This window comes from Alligator mississippiensis, chromosome 10, assembly GCF_030867095.1.
Source record: "Alligator mississippiensis isolate rAllMis1 chromosome 10, rAllMis1, whole genome shotgun sequence".
Lineage (NCBI taxonomy): Eukaryota > Metazoa > Chordata > Crocodylia > Alligatoridae > Alligator > Alligator mississippiensis.
The window spans coordinates 28,301,805-28,320,197 of NC_081833.1; the positions used below are offsets into that span (position 1 = coordinate 28,301,805).

Consider the following 18,393-nt stretch of genomic DNA (forward strand, 5'->3'; position numbering starts at 1 on the left):
CTGCATAGAACAGGCAGGTTTTCTGCATGTTCTGAATGCCATGATTAAACTCCTATCTGTTGGGAGTAAGGATTCTTTTTGTTTTTTCACTTCCAGTGCCAGGCTCTGGGTGGTGTTACAGGTTACATTCAGTTATCATAAAGGCATTTAAAACAGGGGAATTCACCCATTAATGGGTGTTAACCTGTGCTACATACACTCTACACTCTATATGCTCTAAAGCTATGCCAATTCACGCAAGGGTTAGTTTTGTTATGTTTTACTGTGACGGGGCAAACTTGAGGCTAGGTCACAAGTTGGCCCGCCCACCTGCCTAGGGCAGTCTGCCCTAACTCGGCTTCCACGACTTTAATGTTAATATGATACAATAAGTGGGAGGCTGCCCTTACATTACCCAGATGACAGGGGGTGCTCTCCATGGCTCCATACCTTCCCTACACTGTGGCCCATGCCTTGCAGATGGCATTCAGATTATATTTGCTCCCCAGTCTGTGGCCTGAGCAAACTCAGTCCATTGTTGGCCTCTTGCTTGCACACTCCTTCACATTGCCCCCCTCTTATTGGGGCCTCTTGCATACATCCTATCCCTAGGCAACACTTCACCACCCTAGCTCCCCTTGAGCAACCCCTTTGGGCCTTCTGCCTTTGCTGCTCTCGCTCTAGCCCTGCCACACAGCTAGTCTGGTTCGCTCATGCTCCTCTACGTTACGTGGTGGTACCTTATGGCTTTGCTGGGCTGCCTTTGCCCCAGCCCCTCACGGGGCAACTGGTCACACACACACACACTTTTGGGACTGGTCTATGTATCACCCTTCAAGGTGACATGGCAGCCCTACTCGATACACCCCTGGTGCAGCCCTTCAAGCTGCCCTCTGCAGCCCTACTCTGCACCCCAGATCATGCAGTCCTTCAGGCACTCTGCTGCACCCTATTCTGTGCAGGCCCTCAGCATAACCCTGTGCCCCTTGGGGCCTCTTAATGTCACACTACGGCCCTTGGGGCCTTCTACCATAATGGCGGGGTGGGGAAGGGGGCTAGAACTTGGGTTGCTTAGTCCCTAGATGAATGCCCTAACTATTGGCCTAAAACAGGGGAGAGCCAGCTTCCTCTTGAGTGCCCTAACCACCAGGCTATTCGTCTTAAACAGGGGAGGGTTTCCTTTTCAGCCCTCTGCTACTTGCTTGCTGTTGGGTTTTGCCTGACTACAATTTTATGATGTACCTGACATTATTTATGAACCTGGGTGAGTACACAGCACCATGCCAGCACACAGTCTTTGCAAGTAGTCCATAGGGAGTAAAAGGAAGGCCCATAGGGAGTAAAAGGAAGGCCCAGGAAGGAATAGGACCCCTGCTAAATGGGCAGAAACAATTGGTGACGGACAGGGGGGACAAGGCTGAACTCCTCAACGAGTTCTTTGCCTCAGCGTTCCTAAGTGAGGGGCACGACAACTCTCTCACTGGGGTTGTAGAGAGGCAGCAGCAAGATGCCAGACTTCCATGCATAGACCCTGAGATGGTGCAGAGTCACTTGGAAGAACTGGATGCCTTTAAGTCGGCAGGCCCGGATGAGCTCCGTCCGAGGGTGCTGAAGGCACTGGCCGACATCATTGCAGAGCCGCTGGCGGGAATATTTGAACGCTCGTGGTGCACGGGCCAAGTCCCGGAGGACTGGGAAAGGGCCAATGTGGTCCCCATTTTCAAAAAGGGGAGGAAGGAGGACCCGGGCAACTATAGGCCAGTCAGTCTCACCTCCATCCTTGGCAAAGTCTTTGAAAAAATTATCAAGGCTTACATTTGTGAGAGCCCGGCAGGACAAATTATGCTGAGGGGAAATCAGCACGGGTTCGTGGCAGGCAGATCGTGCCTGACCAATCTAGTTTCTTTTTATGACCAGGTTACGAAACGCCTGGACACAGGAGGAGGGGTGGATGTCGTATACTTAGACTTCAGGAAGGCCTTTGATACGGTATCCCACCCCATACTGGTGAACAAGTTAAGAGGCTGTGACTTGGATGACTACACAGTCCGGTGGGTGGCGAATTGGCTGGAGGGTCGCACCCAGAGAGTCGTGGTGGATGGGTCGGTTTTGACCTGGAAGGGTGTGGGCAGTGGGGTCCTGCAGGGTTCGGTCCTTGGACCGATACTCTTTAATGTCTTCATCAGTGACTTGGATGAAGGAGTGAAATGTACTCTGTCCAAGTTTGCAGATGACACAAAGCTATGGGGGGATGTAGACACGCCGGAGGGCAGGGAACAGCTGCAGGCAGATCTGGACAGGTTGGACAAGTGGGCAGAAAACAACAGAATGCAGTTCAACAAGGAGAAATGCAAAGTGCTGCACCTAGGGAGGAAAAATGTCCAGCACACCTACAGCCTAGGGAATGACCTGCTGGGTGGCACAGAGGTGGAAAGGGATCTTGGAGTCCTAGTGGACTCCAAGATGAACATGAGTCGGCAGCGTGACGAAGCCATCAAAAAAGCCAATGGCACACGAATAGGTCCAAGGAGGTGATACTTCTCTCTATTGGGCGCTGGTCAGACTGCAGTTGGAGTACTGCGTGCAATTCTGGGCGCCACAATTCAAGAGGGATGTGGATAACCTGGAGAGGGTCCAGAGAAGGGCCACTCGTATGGTTAAGGGTCTGCAGACCAAGCCCTACGAGGAGAGACTAGAGAAACTGGATCTTTTCAGCCTCCGCAAGAGAAGGTTGAGAGGCGACCTTGTGGCTGCCTATAAGTTCATCACACGGGCACAGAAGGGTATTGGTGAGTATTTATTCACCAAGGTGCCCCCAGGGGTTACAAGAAATAATGGCCACAAGCTAGCAGAGAGCAGATTTAGATTGGACATTAGGAAGAACTTCTTCACAGTTCGAGTGGCCAGGGTCTGGAACGGGCTCCCAAGGGAGGTGGTGCTCTCCCCTACCCTGGGGGTCTTCAAGAGGAGGTTAGATAAGCATCTAGCTGGGGTCATCTAGACCCAGCACTCTTTCCTGCTTATGCAGGGGGTCGGACTCGACGATCTATTGAGGTCCCTTCTGACCCTAACATCTATGAATCTATGAATATCCTCTTTGTAACATCCGTCCATGTATTTGCAGCCTGTTATCACATCCAGTTTCTTCTCCAGACTAAATAATCCCAGTTCTTTCAACCTTCCCTTAAAAGTCATATTTTCTAGATCTCTGATAATTTTAGTTGTTCTCCACTAAATTCTTGAACACAGTGCTTCCAGTGAAGCCGCACCGGTGCCGAATATATTGAAAGAATTAATTCTTGTGTCACAGGCAACTAACTTATTTTAGTACATTCCCATATATCATTGGCTTTGTTTTGTGCACCAGTGGTACATTGTTGATCTGTATTGAGTTTATAACCATTGCTTGATACTGATTCCCTATTCAAGTATAACCTTATCCCCAACCTCTCTTTTGGGGGAAGTTTATTGATTGGAGGGTTGCCTGACAGGTCTGGGTGCATTTGGAAGCCATTGGATTCCTGGACCCATATCAGTCTGATTTTCATCCTGGAAAAAAATGTAGAAAATGTGTTTGTGGCTTTGTTTGAAGATCTTTGCCTGGAGATTAAGAAGGGAAAAATGCCTTGCTGATCTTACTAGTTCTTCCAGAGGCCTTAGGATACAGTTGATCATGCAGGGCTGATAAAACATTGATGTGATCTGGTGGGTACTCATGGGATCATTTTAAATTGTTTCCATTCTTTCCTAGCAGAGTGGTGACGGACAAGTGCTTGTCATTGCCTTGCAACCTTTCCTTTGTGGTCTTCCAGGGCTCCATTTTGTTGCCCCGCCTGTTCAATGTGTATATGAGTCTGCTAAGCAAGACTGTGGAGAGATATGGGCTGAGATGCCATCAGTATGCTGATGACACCCAACTCTGCCTCTCTCCCTCTCATCTGGATAGACTGCTTGCCTTGGAGAGGATTGGGACACCTGTCACTGATGGGGTTCAGCCTCCTCTGGTTACTCAGGTTTGTAACATTGGGGTGCGCCTGGATCCTATGCTGTGCTTGGATCTTCAGGTGACAGCAGTGGCTAGGAGTGACTTTCACCAATTCCATCTTATAGATTCATAGATGTTAGGGTCGGAAGGGACCTCAATAGATCATTGAGTCTGACCCCCTGCATAGGCAGGAAAGAGTGCTGGGTCTAGATGACCCCAGCTAGATGCCTATCTAACCTCCTCTTGAAGACCCCCAGAGTAGGGGAGAGCACCACCTCCCTTGGGAGCCTGTTCCAGACCTTGGCCACTCGAACTGTGAAGAAGTTCTTCCTAATGTCCAATCTAAATCTGCTCTCTGCTAGTTTGTGGCCATTATTTCTTGTAACCCCTGGGGGCACCTTGGTGAATAAATCCTCACCATCTGATGAGATGACTGTGAGCCTACCTTTCAGATTCAGATCTGTCCACAATCATCCATGCCTTTGTCACCTCGAGGCTAGACTACTGCAATGCAGTCTATATAGGGCTGCCTTTGAAGACTGTCTAGAAACTGCTGATGGTACAGAATGCAGTGGCTCATCTTCTGATGAGGGTGTGTCACCTGAGCACATAACTCCAGTGCTCTGTAACCTGCATGCACCTGCTAGCTTTCTGGGTGCAATTCAAATGCTGGTTTTGACTGTAAGGGCCTAAGTAGCCTGGGTTCTACAAACTAAAGGACTTCTATCACAATCCTTAAGGTCAGCCAAAAACAACCTTTTGCAGGTGCCATCAATGCACAAAGTCTACTTGGCAAAAAATCATGGGACATTATTCTCACCCAACTCTGATACTCCCTCTTTCCTGCGGTCTGGTAGAGAGGAAGTGTAGACATTTATTGGAAGCACTTTGAGACCTTCCTATTCAGGCAGTTGTTTAGCAAGCAAAGCTAGGCTGGGACATTGTTTAGTGGCTTTCTTTTTTTGTTTTTTCTTGTTTTATAAACATTTCCCTGTTTTATGAGTTATTCTGTTCCCCTCTGGTAAGATGCCCAGAGACAAGCATACAAATCAAATAAATAGTTAAATAAAATTGCAAATCTTGTTCTGCATTTCTGCAACCTAACCAGCTGTTCTCCAATTTGTATTTGTTCATCTGCTTGTTCCATCCCAAGTGCAGGACTTCATATTTGTAAGTACTGAATTTCATTTGATTAATTTCTGACCATTTTTTCCTGTTTACACAATTCATTCTGAATCCTAATCCTATCTCCAAAATTTTTGCTACCCCACCTACCTTGATATTATCTGCACATTTGCCAAGTGTGCACTCACTTCTGTCCCCTAAACCAGGGGTTCCCAACCTTTGGACCGCGGCCCAGTACCAGGCCGTGAAGGGTTGGCTGCCAGTCCGTAGGAAGTTCAGCTGCTAGAGCAGAAGTGACTGTGAACCAGCAAACCATGGCCCCGCAGGGCCAGACAGAGAGGCCTCGACTCCTCCCGCAGGGCCCGCGGCAGCAGTTTGGCTGCCCCCCTGCCTGGGGGTGGAACTAGCTTTACCTGTGTTCTGGCCAGAAATTCTGGCTGCGGGTCTCCGCGTGGTGGTCTGCAGTTTGCCAGGCTGCAGCTGCTTCCGGTCTGCAGTTTGCTGGGCAGCAGCATAAAAAGGTTCGGTACCGCTGCTCTAAATTATTAAGAAGCTATTTAACAGTACTGGACCCAAGACAGACTCCTGGGGAACTCCACTTGATAACCTCCTTCCAATTGGTCACTGAAACATTGACGACAACTCTTTGAAGATTCAATCAGTTGTACGCTCATCTTATTATAATTTTATCTAGACTATATTTCTTTAACTTACTAAAGATGAGATGCGTCATGCAGACCATTTTGAGAGCCTTGTGGAAGTCAAGGTAATATAACATCCACTGCTCTCCCCTCAGAAGATGCTCTCATTATCTAGCTTGAATTAAAGAGCCTGCCTTGAAATTGCAGCCCAACTGCAGTGGGTTGGAAACCCATTTTTTAATTTGAGCAAATTGGCTCTAGGAGCCACAGAGGGGGGACAGACATTTAAGCCTGTAACTTAGTTGTAAAGCATTATTGCCATGCTAATATCCAGCAACTTTAGGGCAGCCCATTAGACAGACAGATGCATTGTATAACTTACCCTTCCCTCAGACATCTCCTGCAGGCTTTCAGGCCATTTTCAGAGCTGCTTTGTTCATTCTTAAGTGTTCCTTTGCTGCTCTTTTGTACTTAATTTGCAACAGGTTATTGATGAATGACTTTTGAATCTATGAGTTTGTGTAGGGTAGCTATGAGCTCCATTATAATCCAGTCCTTATGCAAGACAGAAGAAAAAGAAATAGTCCTCATCTAAACTAACCAGCCTGAACAGAACAGTATCACAACTGTCTCCTGTTGGCCCAGGTGCTTTCTCTTGGCAAAAAAGGATCACTTTCTGCCATGCATATTACTGCTTATGCAAGTCAGTGTAGTGGTCAGAAAGCTCGCAGATGCTTGCTTTGCTAGATTCACATCACATGTACTGAGCTGAGTACATATAGGATGCATTCTTCTCTTATCTATTCACTACATTAATATACACACTTTCTTGACACTCAGTCTTTCCACATCCCATGATCATCTTCACAGTCACAGGCCTACTCTCAAGATAAAAGCACTCCAAGGGTGGTTCTCAGGCTCTACCATGAGCCTACCCACCAGCTCTCTCTCTTGGCTCTCTACTGTCAGGTTCTGGCTTTCAGGTCCCAGCTGTCTGCCTGTCTCTAGCTCCTCTCCCTAGGAGCCTAACTCCCCATTCTGATTCTTTCTGGAAGTGGATTTCTCTGGCTCCTCTTTCTAAGAGCCTTTTAGCTTCTGACTAGTTAATTAACTCTCTCAGCTAGCCCCATAACCTAGGCAGCCTGCAGTCACCCCTTACTGCCAATGGCTAGGCTGTAACCCTTGCAAGCTGGCAAGCCGTTTTCACACTGCTGCACATCACATGAGTAGGGATCTCCATAAATCACTGAGGAAGTGCCCCCTGTCATGGTTCCTTTAATTTTTTCCATTTTGCTGCTCTCCCCCACCCCGCTCCTGATTAACAGATTGTGCTGCTGATTGTTGGGGATATGAAAACTATGCTGCAGTTTTTGCCTCCCTGCCAGTCAGCAGCAAGTGGTGAGGCAACTAGGGCCCCTCCACCAATCAGCGGTGGAGAGGCAAAGACCATGGCATATTTAAAACCACAGTTTTCACTTTCACAGTGATCAGTGGCAAAAGGCCCAGCTGGTGGGGCTTCTCCACGAATGGGGGTGGCAAAATGAAAAAAGTAACGGAGCTGCTGTGGAGGCACTTTGTGATTTATGGAGATCCCTACTCGAGAGATATTCCTTCTTTTATGTGCAAAAGAAGGGATAAATTCAAAGGGAATGCATCATGGATTGCTTTGATATACAAAAAATCTGTTTTTGGTGGGGTGATTGCATCCCCAGTAGGAAGGAGCATTCTCATTAACCTTCTGGTGCAATGGCTTGTTTGTGAGGTGTGTGTTCATCTAGTGCTGCTGCAGATAGCAGCCTGCTTTCACTGGCACACAGGGAAAGGCAGGCCTTTCTCAAAAGTTGGTTCCTCTAATTGGTATTTTTCCTGAGGTGTTCCTATTCCTCCCATTCATCTGCTGCAGCGTCTAATGAAGCCTTGTGCCTCCTGTGGTTGAATCACCACTTGTTCTTTCCCAGAGAACAATTCTGATAGCTAGAAAACTTGAGCCCAGCTCAGTTTAAGCTTTGTATTTTTATGGACATAGCTAGTTAGAGACTGGAGGAAAGCCAAGAAAATGCTAACTGCTTTGAGGTTTTGAATCAATACTCTTCTCTCAGTTCCACCACGGATTTTGATTCAGGTACTGGCAGCATCTTGGATATTGAGGTGCTTTCAGTCATGGTTTTTCTGACCAGAGGAGTCCAGATACATGAGGCAACATGTTAGTCTCAATCAAAGCTGCCAACCATGTCACTGTAACTGGCTACCCCTGTGAAAGCACTCTCCTTCCTGCTTTGCTGGGCTTTTGGGATGATCTTCTAGCCCCCTGGAACTAGTTAGTTCATAATGCTGATTCTCAAGCAGGATCTAATTCAGCCAGCATATAGGAAGGCTGACAAATAGAATATTTTGCCTGTCAGCCAATAGGCAGAGAGGCTGATCGACTTGACTTATATTGGGTTTGAGTTGTTTAGGGAACATGGTAATAAGAAAATTAAGTAGTTAAGTAAAAAAGTCGCTCCTGACCCAGCATTGGATCCATCTACTGATTTTGTTTCTTCATCTCTGATAGATTTCTGCTGTTATTCCACCAGCCAAAACACAAAATCTTGTATAATGCCTATTGGTATATATCTCCATCATATCTGTTCACTGGGCAGTGCAATGTAGCCCAGACAGTTCCACCTGGTCTCATTTTCCTGGTGGTTTTATGTTTCCTGGCCTGTTTCGAAACCCATATCAGACAATTTCTTGAGCTCTAATGCTCTTGTCATGTTGCATCTTTTATGACTGACAGTTGACATCACTGTCATCAGCATCTCCTCCTTTCTCCTGCCATACTCAAATCTCCTTTGACTAGTTGTTTACTTTTCTTGTGACTGTTTCAGGGATGATATTCTGCTTTGTGGTACAAACACTAGCATTGATTTTCTTTGCCTTCAATAGCCATGGTACATTCTTCCCTTCTGGCCTTGTTAATTGGTTCTCATGTTCATGGTCTGATTCTGTGCCATGGATCGAATCAGAGGACCCTTTAATCTCTCCGAATTGAATCGGAGCACTCTGAATCAATTTGGAGAGATTTGGAAAGATTCGGCAATTCGGGCATAGGCACACCTTTAAATGCTTTTTCTACATACCTCTGGATACTAGGCAGCTTGTGAATGCTGCGATGCTGGGGCTCATGGAGTGTCCAACAGCAGTGCAGGGGGCTCCCCAGCACACTTGGCAGCAGACCTGGAAATGGACCAGAAGCTCCCCCGCAGCTCGACAACTGGTGCCTCCTGGGTCTGGGGGGGCACCCGGTGTCCCCCTGCGGCTGATCGCTGAGTTGGCAGGATGCAGGGGGCCCCCAGTGTGCTCCCAGCAGACCCGGAAGTGGACTGGAAGTACTTCTGGTCCACTTCTGGGTTCACCACTGAGTATGCAGGCCCACCCCCCCCATGCTCCTGTCATCCACTCCAGCATTGCAGCGTTCACAAGCCACGTCTGGTACCTTGAGGTGTGTAGAAAAAACATTTAAAGCTGTGTTTATGTCCGAATTGCTGATTCTCTGAATCAGCATTGAATCTTCAGATTCGGATTCGTCCAAATCGAATCGGGGACAGCGATCCAAATCAACGATCAAATCACTGTCCCCGATTCAGGCCGAATTCAATTCCAAATCGAATAGGGCCTGTTTCGCACACCCCTAATAGATTCAGTTTGTCCAGTTGCTGGTATTTTCCTCCTTCATTTCTGCTTTGCTTCACACCTACCCTGGTGCTTTTTTTTTCTTGTTCTAGTTTGCAGTGCTCCCTGCACATTTATCAAGTTGTGAAATCTGGGATGTATCAAAAGATCACCATTCCCTGTAGGAGAACAGAGGAGAGGGACAACTACTAGATTGTTCCTGTCGACCCTAACACTGAACTGACAATGTAAGCCAAGCTTGCCAATAGCTTGATCTACTCAAGCAGACTCTCAGCATACCTGTAAACATATTGAACCACTTTTGCATGTGGACAGGAAGGTTTTTGTTTTTACATATTCTTGGGGGTTAGACTCATTTGGGAATGGAAGTTGCCATGTAAATGTGATATTATTTTTTCTTACTATGTTTACAGTTCATGTATTTATCAAGTCTTTTATCACTGCACGGCTGTGTAACTGGCTCTGGATTGCAGCACAACACAGTCCTCAGTATGTTGCTGCCTCATCTTCATTAGCACTTGGAGCTGATAGTTCTTTTATGGTATCCAAATTGCTCTGATTCCTGGGTTAGAAACATGGCTTGAGTGTTATTAAACCAAGGTTGTTTCCCCTTCAGTTTCTTTACCTACCCAAGAGCTGTAGAATCAATATGCTGTTATTGAATGATAGCTAAATATCAATCTCAATAAAACCATATGATTTTGAAAAGTATCATAAATAAACTAGGAGTAAAGAAATCACTCATTTATTAGACATGCTGGCAGGAAGCAGCTAGGCCTTTCATTCTGGTACAGAAAGCCCAATGTGCTGGTGCATTCATCCTTCCCCAGCTGTCATTGAGGTACCTTCGAGGTCTCTCATCACCAGGGTGGTATCTGTCTTGTAATTTAAGAATCATGTGACATTACACACTACACCCACTGCCTTTTCCTTTCTTATTACTTCTTTGCTTTGCCACAGTGGTGACGCATAGGGGATGCATGAGGGTGGACGTGCACCCCCTGAGAGCACTGGTGCACCCCCTGACAGCCACGCTCCTCTCTTAGGCGACAGGCACGGGGTGGGCATGCAGGAGCGCCAGTGCCCCCCACTGCGAGCCCTGGCTGGGGAGTGGGAGTGCCTGGATGAAGTGCTGTTGCTGCTTTGGGGAGCGCCGCAGCTGCTTCCCGGGCCAGATCAGCTGTGTGGCCCTCCCCTTGGTCGCTGACTGTTCATGGGTGTGGGGGGCACATGCTCCCCCTGATTGAGGTGGCACCAGTCGTTCATGCTTTGCCAGGTGGAGAAGGTGCAGGAAAGCAGGCAGCAAGCTCTGCATTCATTTCCAGTACTTTTTCATTTGCCTGATAGGAGTGAAAACAATTAACTGTGGAAAGGCAAAGGGTTTCTTAGGGTGAAATCCTTTAGTGAGCCAACTGCATAGTTGGGATAGAGTTAAACAAGCTTTCAAATGCAAGACATTCTTCAGTAGGTCATTCATTTGAAAGGGGAGGGGAAGGGACTTTAAAAAAGCAGTGTTGCCAACTCTCATGATTTTTGGTGGTCTTAAAGTCTGTGCTTTGGGAATGTGAAAAAATTATCTATCTATCTATCTATCTATCTATCTATCTATCTATCTATCTATCTATCTATCTATCTATCTATCTATCTATCTATCTGTGTATGTGTGTATGTGTGTATGTGTGTATAAATAAATAAATGAAAGAGGTGTGTGTGTGTGTATATATATTAAAAAACAGCTAAGTTTTTTACATTCCTGAAGCATATACTTTAAGAATAATGCTAAAAATCATGAGAGTTGGCAATACTGAAAAAGTTTCCTGCAGTGTGATCGGCCTCCCCAGTTGAAGGGGCTGGCTGTGATCTGGGGTGCAGCCACTCCTGCAGCACTACTTGCTGCTGCACACCCTCCTTTTCAAAATCCTAGATCTGCCCATTGGTATGGGGGCAGAGTGGGGGGATGTAGATTGCTCCAAGTGGAATGGAAGCCCAAAAGACTCCTGCCACAAAGCCTTGTCTGTCTCAGAAGTTAGCATTTATTGTCATCATGCTACTTGTGAGCATTGCAACATTGGGCCCTCTGGCTGTCCAGAGGAACCTTCCCTAATGCAACAGTAGAGCCATGGGAAGGTGACTTGGTGATGTGGTAAGGCATGCACTGAAAGACAGCATGGTAGGTGTGTACACAATTGAGTCTATTTTTAATAAGACAGTAATAGCCAAAATGCATGCATTTCTTTGACAAGTAGGCACCAACATGTTTAGGAACCACTCCAGTAGCTCTCTGCAGCAGAACGAGTGCTTTTCATTTATTAGCCTGCTTTGCGAAAGATTTTTTGCCAGTTCCCTTGTGCCTTCTCAGAATGTCTTAGATTCCCAGCCTTTGGGTTCATTGCACTTCACTCCAGGGGAGGGAGCATGACCATTTTTTTAAATGACTGCATTACCCTGCGTATGCATTATTTTAATCACACAATGCTTTTAAGTTGCAAGATACCCATTATCTTTGTATTTTAGTGATGTTGGACACCTACGTTTTCCCTTCAGCGGACCCTGAAAGTTTTGCTGTTGTTATAAATATTAAAACAGATATTTCCTTCTATACTGACATTAACAGAAGTCACTCATCCCTCCCCAGTGTCAGCTGCTGCTGCTGAAGCAAGGTCTGCTATGCAAAGTGTGATAGCCCCTCAGCAGCTTAGCTTGACATGTAACCTCCTCTCTCTGTGTGCAGCAGTCACCTGCCAGCACTCTACCTGTTCTCCAGCTGAGGCAGGAGAAGGGAATGGAAAAGCTGGTAATAAACACAGAAGAACCTTCACTGGAATCGAGGATTTTGAGACATACCCTTAGGGAAGACTCCTAGAAAACTTAAAAGAGAGGAGCCTTGTACATACATCTCTCTAAAAACCTGCAGCATTCAGCAAAGGGTGATTGTTTTTTCTGTAAAATGTTTGAAGCTACCTACACAGTTAAATAGAGACAGAGCAGGAAATGAGCAGCAAGTGGGGGAAAGCCTGAGATGGTGCAGACCAGGATGGGGGTTTAAACCCCTCCCTAATCGGAGCATCCTGCTGGGGCTTATCAGCAGGAGCCTATAGGTTGGCTTAAAAGTTCTGCGGAAAGGCTGCTATTCTCTTCTGATTTCAGTAGATCTTTTCCAAAAAGGTCATTTTCCTTAGGAATACAGGGCTTTCAGAGCCCACTTACCGGCTCAGTTTATGCCAGGCTGTATTTACACTGCAAGACAAAGATGTGATCACAGCTTTTGTAGACAGGTAAGACAGCTTTAAATGGACTTACTCCGGTGTTGGTACCAGAACAGCTACACTAGTACAGGCTCCGGCCACTGAGTGCTTCCCCGGGCTCCTACGTGGGTTGTGTAGCTCAAGCTTTTTAGGAAAAACAGCATGGAGGCAGTTGCTCCCTGTGCCCCATCTGAATTGTTGGAAGAGCTGGCACGCAGCATAAACAAGGAGGTCTTGATTCACTTTTTCTGCACAGCCTGACTTCATGGTTTAGTACAGTCCAGTGGTAACCATGGAAACCATTTTTTCTCCACTCCCATCCCCCTTTACAGATGACTCTGGTGATGAGGAACCAGCCTCTCAATCTGACAAGAGTGAACTGCACAGCACTCTGAAAACCCTCTCGAGTAAACTGGAGGATCTAAGCACATGCAACGATCTTATAGCTAAACATGGAGCGGCTCTCCAGAGGTCCCTGAGTGAGCTGGAGAACCTGAAGCTGCCTGCAGAGAGCGGAGAGAAGATCAAAGCTGTGAATGAGCGAGCTACCCTATTCAGAATCACTTCCAATGCTATGATCAATGTAAGTGAGGAGCTAGCTGCTCTTTGTCGTTCTTGAACTGTCTTTGAAATACTGAGTATAGCTGGGGTTGGAGCAGGAGTGTAGCTTGCCCATGGTCTGTGCCTCACCAGTCAGTTAATAGCTGTATGTCAGGTAAAGTTTGTGTCTGTGTGTGCATGTGTATGCTCCGGTATTTGATTTTGAAGCAGATGGGCAAATATTTGCTCCTCACATTTCCATCCTCTCCTAATACATGGAGTAACCCCAAGTCCCACACCCCTTCTCTCCCCCAATCCCATTTCCACTTCCTGACACAGGTATTTACAGAAGAGGAAAGAATAAAAAAGCTATTGTGTTAGATTATTGTTGGGTGCCTCTGGGAAGCAGCCTGGAGTTTAGTTAAAGCTCCGGCACATTTCATTCTGTCAGCCCTGTGATGATTAAGCTGAGGGGGATTCTACCTTATAAAAGGCACAAAAAAGAGGAAGGGCTTCTTCATGGTCCATGGTGTAATGTGTGCATGTAACCATTCATAACTGCTGCGATAGAGACTGGATGCGCTGAGTCTGCACAAACCCCAGTTTGAAGAGGCTTCTTTACAGTGTCCCTGTAGCAAGCCACAAGCTTTCATTACAATGTGCTGTTGAGCTATCCCTTGGGGAACAGGCAGTTTGCCATTTAGCTAGCTTGGTAACATACGGGTTGAGGTACTGTGGGGTGTTCTGTGCTGCAAATTCAGATCCTTGGTTGGTGTTAATTGGCATTAATTTTCTTGGAGCTACCCAGGTTTTCCTTTGACTGGACATCCAGACATTAGTGTTTAAAAGCTATAAAATAACATGTATCAGCTGTGTAAAAATACACAACTCCATCCTCTCTGTGATAGCTCAGTGTAGATTATGACCTTGTAGTCAGCCAGTTACCATCCACCATCTCTTGTCCCTGTCCAACATTACAAGCTTTCTGATTTTATGGACATGGTTGTCTTGCATGTTGGGGAATCCTGCTCATTCTCCTTCATGGTGGTATGTTCCATTATGGCCTGTGTGGGAGGGATATTTTTATTTTTTCCGGAGGGAAGAAAGAGCACCAGAAAGTCTATAAACAAAGCAAAAAGAATGAATAATTTATAATGAATGAATGCATAGTCTTGGGAATACTGATTTAAATACTGAATTAATGAATGCATATTGAATGTATAGTATGCTTCTTTCCTAAGCAGACAGTGCAAAAACAGGTTTGTCATTTTAAACATACATATTTGAAAACAATTCCACCTGGTCTAGGATCAACAGTTAGGACATGTTCACAGGCTAGCATAATCCAAATATGTAACTCCCTGTTCCCTCACTTCCTCAGCCTTCCTCTCCAAAAAAGCCTGAGACAGAGGTCGCATATCACCCTTCAGTTCTTCCCAGCATAGCTCCTGCAATAATTCAGCCTCTTTCACTATACCTGTAGTGATTAGTGGCCCCAGTCATGAACCAGGACAGGACTCTGTTATGTAAGGCGCTATACAAACACTGCTCAAAAAGACAGACCCTGTCTCAGAGCTGACAATTTACTTTTATGATCAAGGTCAGAGGGTGCTCAACCTTTTGGCTCTGCGGGCCAAATCAGTGGGGTGGGCTGGTGTGTGGGCCAGATTGAGCACTGCACACCAGGATCTGGCCCTGAAGTCTGCATTACCTCCTTCATGCCCCTCCCCATGCACCAGGATCAGTGCCCAGGGTCCTGTACCACACCCTTATGCCAGGATTGGTTCTCAGGGGCCTCGCTCTGTCCCCTTCTTCCACATGTTGGGATTGGTCTCCAGGGGGCCTGGCATTGCCCCCTCCCATCAGGTTTGGTCCCCAGAGGCCTGACATCACCCCTTCCCACCCTTCCTGGCTAGGATTGGTCCCTGGGGGCCTGAAGCTCCCCTTACCAGAATTGGGCCCAGGGGCCTTCCACTGCCACCTCTCAGACCTGAGCACTGGGATCAGATGCCCAATCCAGTGAGCGGGGTCCAGGACTCCCCATGGGTTTGGAAACATGGCAGTGTGGGGCAGCAGTCACACCACTTCCCTGCTGCCAATTTTCTGGAGCCCAATAGGCCAGATGACAGGGCTATGGGCCAGATCTGGCCCATGGACTGGGGTTGAGCATCCCTAGTCAAGGACATTAGCAGATGAGGCAGTACGAGAAAAGGATCAGAGAGAATTAGTCAGCACAGTGCTCAGTGGTCTGTGCACCTGCAGCCTGTCGGTCGCCAGTTTTTTGTAGACATTACAGCAGAAGAGGATATTAAGGTACAGTCTGTGTGGGAACAAGTCCTGTCCTTCCACAGCATCTGGTGAAGTGCAACTGGGTTCACAAAATCTTCGGTTTATAGATACGTATGTATTGTAGTTACTCTATAAAGGTGCAAGTGTATCCTGACTTCTAACAATGAAGTAGCTTTGCACATGTTTACAGACGGCTTCTCTGAAGCATGGAGGTAACTCAGGAAAAAGCATGAGGATATTTGTTTAAAAGTTTAACAGGTACATGATGAAGCCTGGCATCCTGGACCAATTTGGAGCAGGAGTTGACCTCTCATTACTGAATAAGAGAGAAACAGTACATCCAGGATCAAGCTGTGAATGGCCTTGAAGGTGAAAATAAACAGTTTATGCTTGCTGTGATGAGGAATAGGGAACCTATGGAAGGATTCTAAGAAAGGGGTGACATGTAGAGGTGCATCAGTACATCAATGCATATTGTATTGGCACCAATAAAAGGAAAATTAACATTATCAGCAATTGGCTTTTTTTGGCTGATGTGGCCAATAATGTCGCTGATAAATGTCATGTGTATGCGCGCAGCCTCAGCATGCATGCAGCCAGCCTGGCAGCTTGCAGAGCAGTGTCTGGCTGGTAAGTCTGTTGGGGGGGGAAAGGGTAGAGGGAGGGATGGGATGTGGGAGGGCAGATTGAGGACCCTGCAGTGAGGGAGGGAGCGGGACTGGGGCAGGTGCTGGGGCCAGGGGCAGGGCTGGGCTCTTCCTGGCAGGGGGGCTGGGCCAGGGCTGCGCTTGGGGTGGGTGCTGGTGGCTCTGGCAGGGGGAGCTACAGGGTGGGCTATGGCAAATTCTGGGGTGGCCACAGCCCACCCTGTAGGTCCCCCCTTCCCAGCGCCTCCGCCACCCGCCCCGAGCGCAGCCTTGACCCAGCCCCCCTGATGGGAAGAGCCTGGGGCTGCCCCTGGCTGCAGCCTGTAGCAGCAGCCTGCAGCAGCAGCCTGCCTTCACCCCGCGCACATATCCAAGAGGTACACGCCCCCCATTGCTCCCCTGGGGTGCACATAGTGGCCAGATCCACTCCCCCCTCCCTATGTCCCCTGGACGAGGTGCCAGCTCTGTCCTGCGCCCTGCTCCAGCCCCATTCCCCCTCTCACTGCAGGGGCCTCGATCTGCCTCCCCTACCACGCCCCTTCCTGCATAACAGACTTACTAGCCGGACGTTGCTCTCCAAGCTGCCAGGTTGCATATTGGCAATCAGATTGATACTGGCCTATATGGCTTGTTAATAATCGGCTATCAGTATCAGCCCAAAAAATATTTATCAGTGCACCCCTGGTGACATGGTCAAGACCAATGTTTCCCAACCAGTGTGCCATGGCACAAAAGTATGCAATCAGAAATGAACAGGTGTGCCGTGGAATTTTGCCATGGCAATGAGCTACAATAGGTATGAGGATGGGGAATGCCTTAACAGGTGTGCCGTGGAAAATTTTTATTAATATAAGTATGCCTTGGGCTGGAAAAGGTTGGGAAACACTGGTCAAGAAAACAGATGTGAAAAGCGAGCTTGGTAGCAGTACCCTGAATGAATAGGGCAAATCTGCATTTGTCAAGGGCAGAGAAATATGTTGCAGTTTTTGAGACATGGGATAATAAGGGCTTAGATAAGTTTTAGCTGGGAAGATGATTAAGAACAGCTGCATAGTAAGGATGTACTACAGAAAGAGTCTGAAAGGTTTAGACACAGTCTAGGTTTTAGGACTGAGAAAGAGTGGTCTGAGATGAAGACAATATCCAGTGTCTAGATTTGAGTCATAGTCATGATTAAGAAAGGGAATTCGGGAAAGGCTTTGAGGTGAGGTTGAGTACAGGTTATGCTTAGCTTCTGTTGATGGCTAGACATTGATGAGGAGACAGGCAGATATTTTAGTTTGGAAGAAGGAATGAAGGTCTGGAATAGAGAGAGAAATCTGTGAGTCATACACATAGAGGTGACTTGACTTCATGTTTGTGCATGGGATAATCTAGCAACAAGGTGGAGACAAAGAGAAAGGGATCAAGGATGTAAGAACCCCACAGAAAGTCAGAGAGGGAAATGAAAAGGATCATTCAAAAGGCACCCTGAAGAAACAAATTGAGAGTTAAGAGAAAGACCAAGGGAGGACAGTCACAGGAACCAAAGGTGAACAAGATTTGAAGAAGAAAATTATGAATGCTGGTGTCAAAGGTGGCTGCCAGCTTCATAGTTTTCCATCCACATGTTAAACTCTGTTATGTGCTTTTGTACCTTAAGATGTATCTAGACCCTAGCTAATCATTTATGGTGTTATCCTGTTATGTGTTTAGCTAATCCTACTTGGGGACAGTATTGATAAAAGAGCACACTGGGATTTGGAAAATCTGGATTCTGTGTTCTGCTTCAATGGTGGCCCACTATGATCTTGTACAGTTTATAACATCATGCAGTAACTCATTTTCCAATCTGTAAAATGCAGATAAAGTCATTGGCCATCGTCTGTTGTGAATATCTAAAGCATTTCTCACACTATGCAGGAAGGCCCTGTGCAATATGAAAGTGACAAAATCTGCCTATATACAAGTGTTAATTATTATTAAAAAAATCCTGGAACCAAAATATCTCCCGATAACATAGGAAAATATCCAGGGGGGTCTTTCAGATTCTTTCAGGACTGTCACTTGCCATTGATACCATCGTGACTGAGTATTTTTGACACTGTAGTCCCAGGCAGAAGTAAACTAAGTAATTTTTGAGGGCCTCTTTTTTTTCCCTGGGAGATCTTCCAGTTGTAAGTCATGGGCAGGTTCTGGCCTGAGGACTGTATTGTAAGACGCTTTCCAGATTCTGTTCTCTCACTGTCCTGTTCAGAGTATATGTAAAGATAATGATGCAGGCTGTG

At 46.8% G+C, this 18,393-nt stretch overlaps 1 protein-coding gene across 4 annotated transcripts in view; it reads left to right on the forward strand.

Annotated features, from left to right (window-relative positions):
* OSBP2 (oxysterol binding protein 2) overlaps positions 1–18,393 on the forward strand; it is a 346,797-nt gene that overhangs the window by 203,891 nt on the left and 124,513 nt on the right. For all 4 annotated transcript variants that reach the window (XM_059713604.1, XM_059713605.1, XM_019493722.2 and 1 more), the window contains one exon: positions 12,983–13,233. In XM_059713604.1, the coding sequence (XP_059569587.1) occupies positions 12,983–13,233 (251 nt within the window). The remainder of the gene's footprint in view (positions 1–12,982; positions 13,234–18,393) is intronic.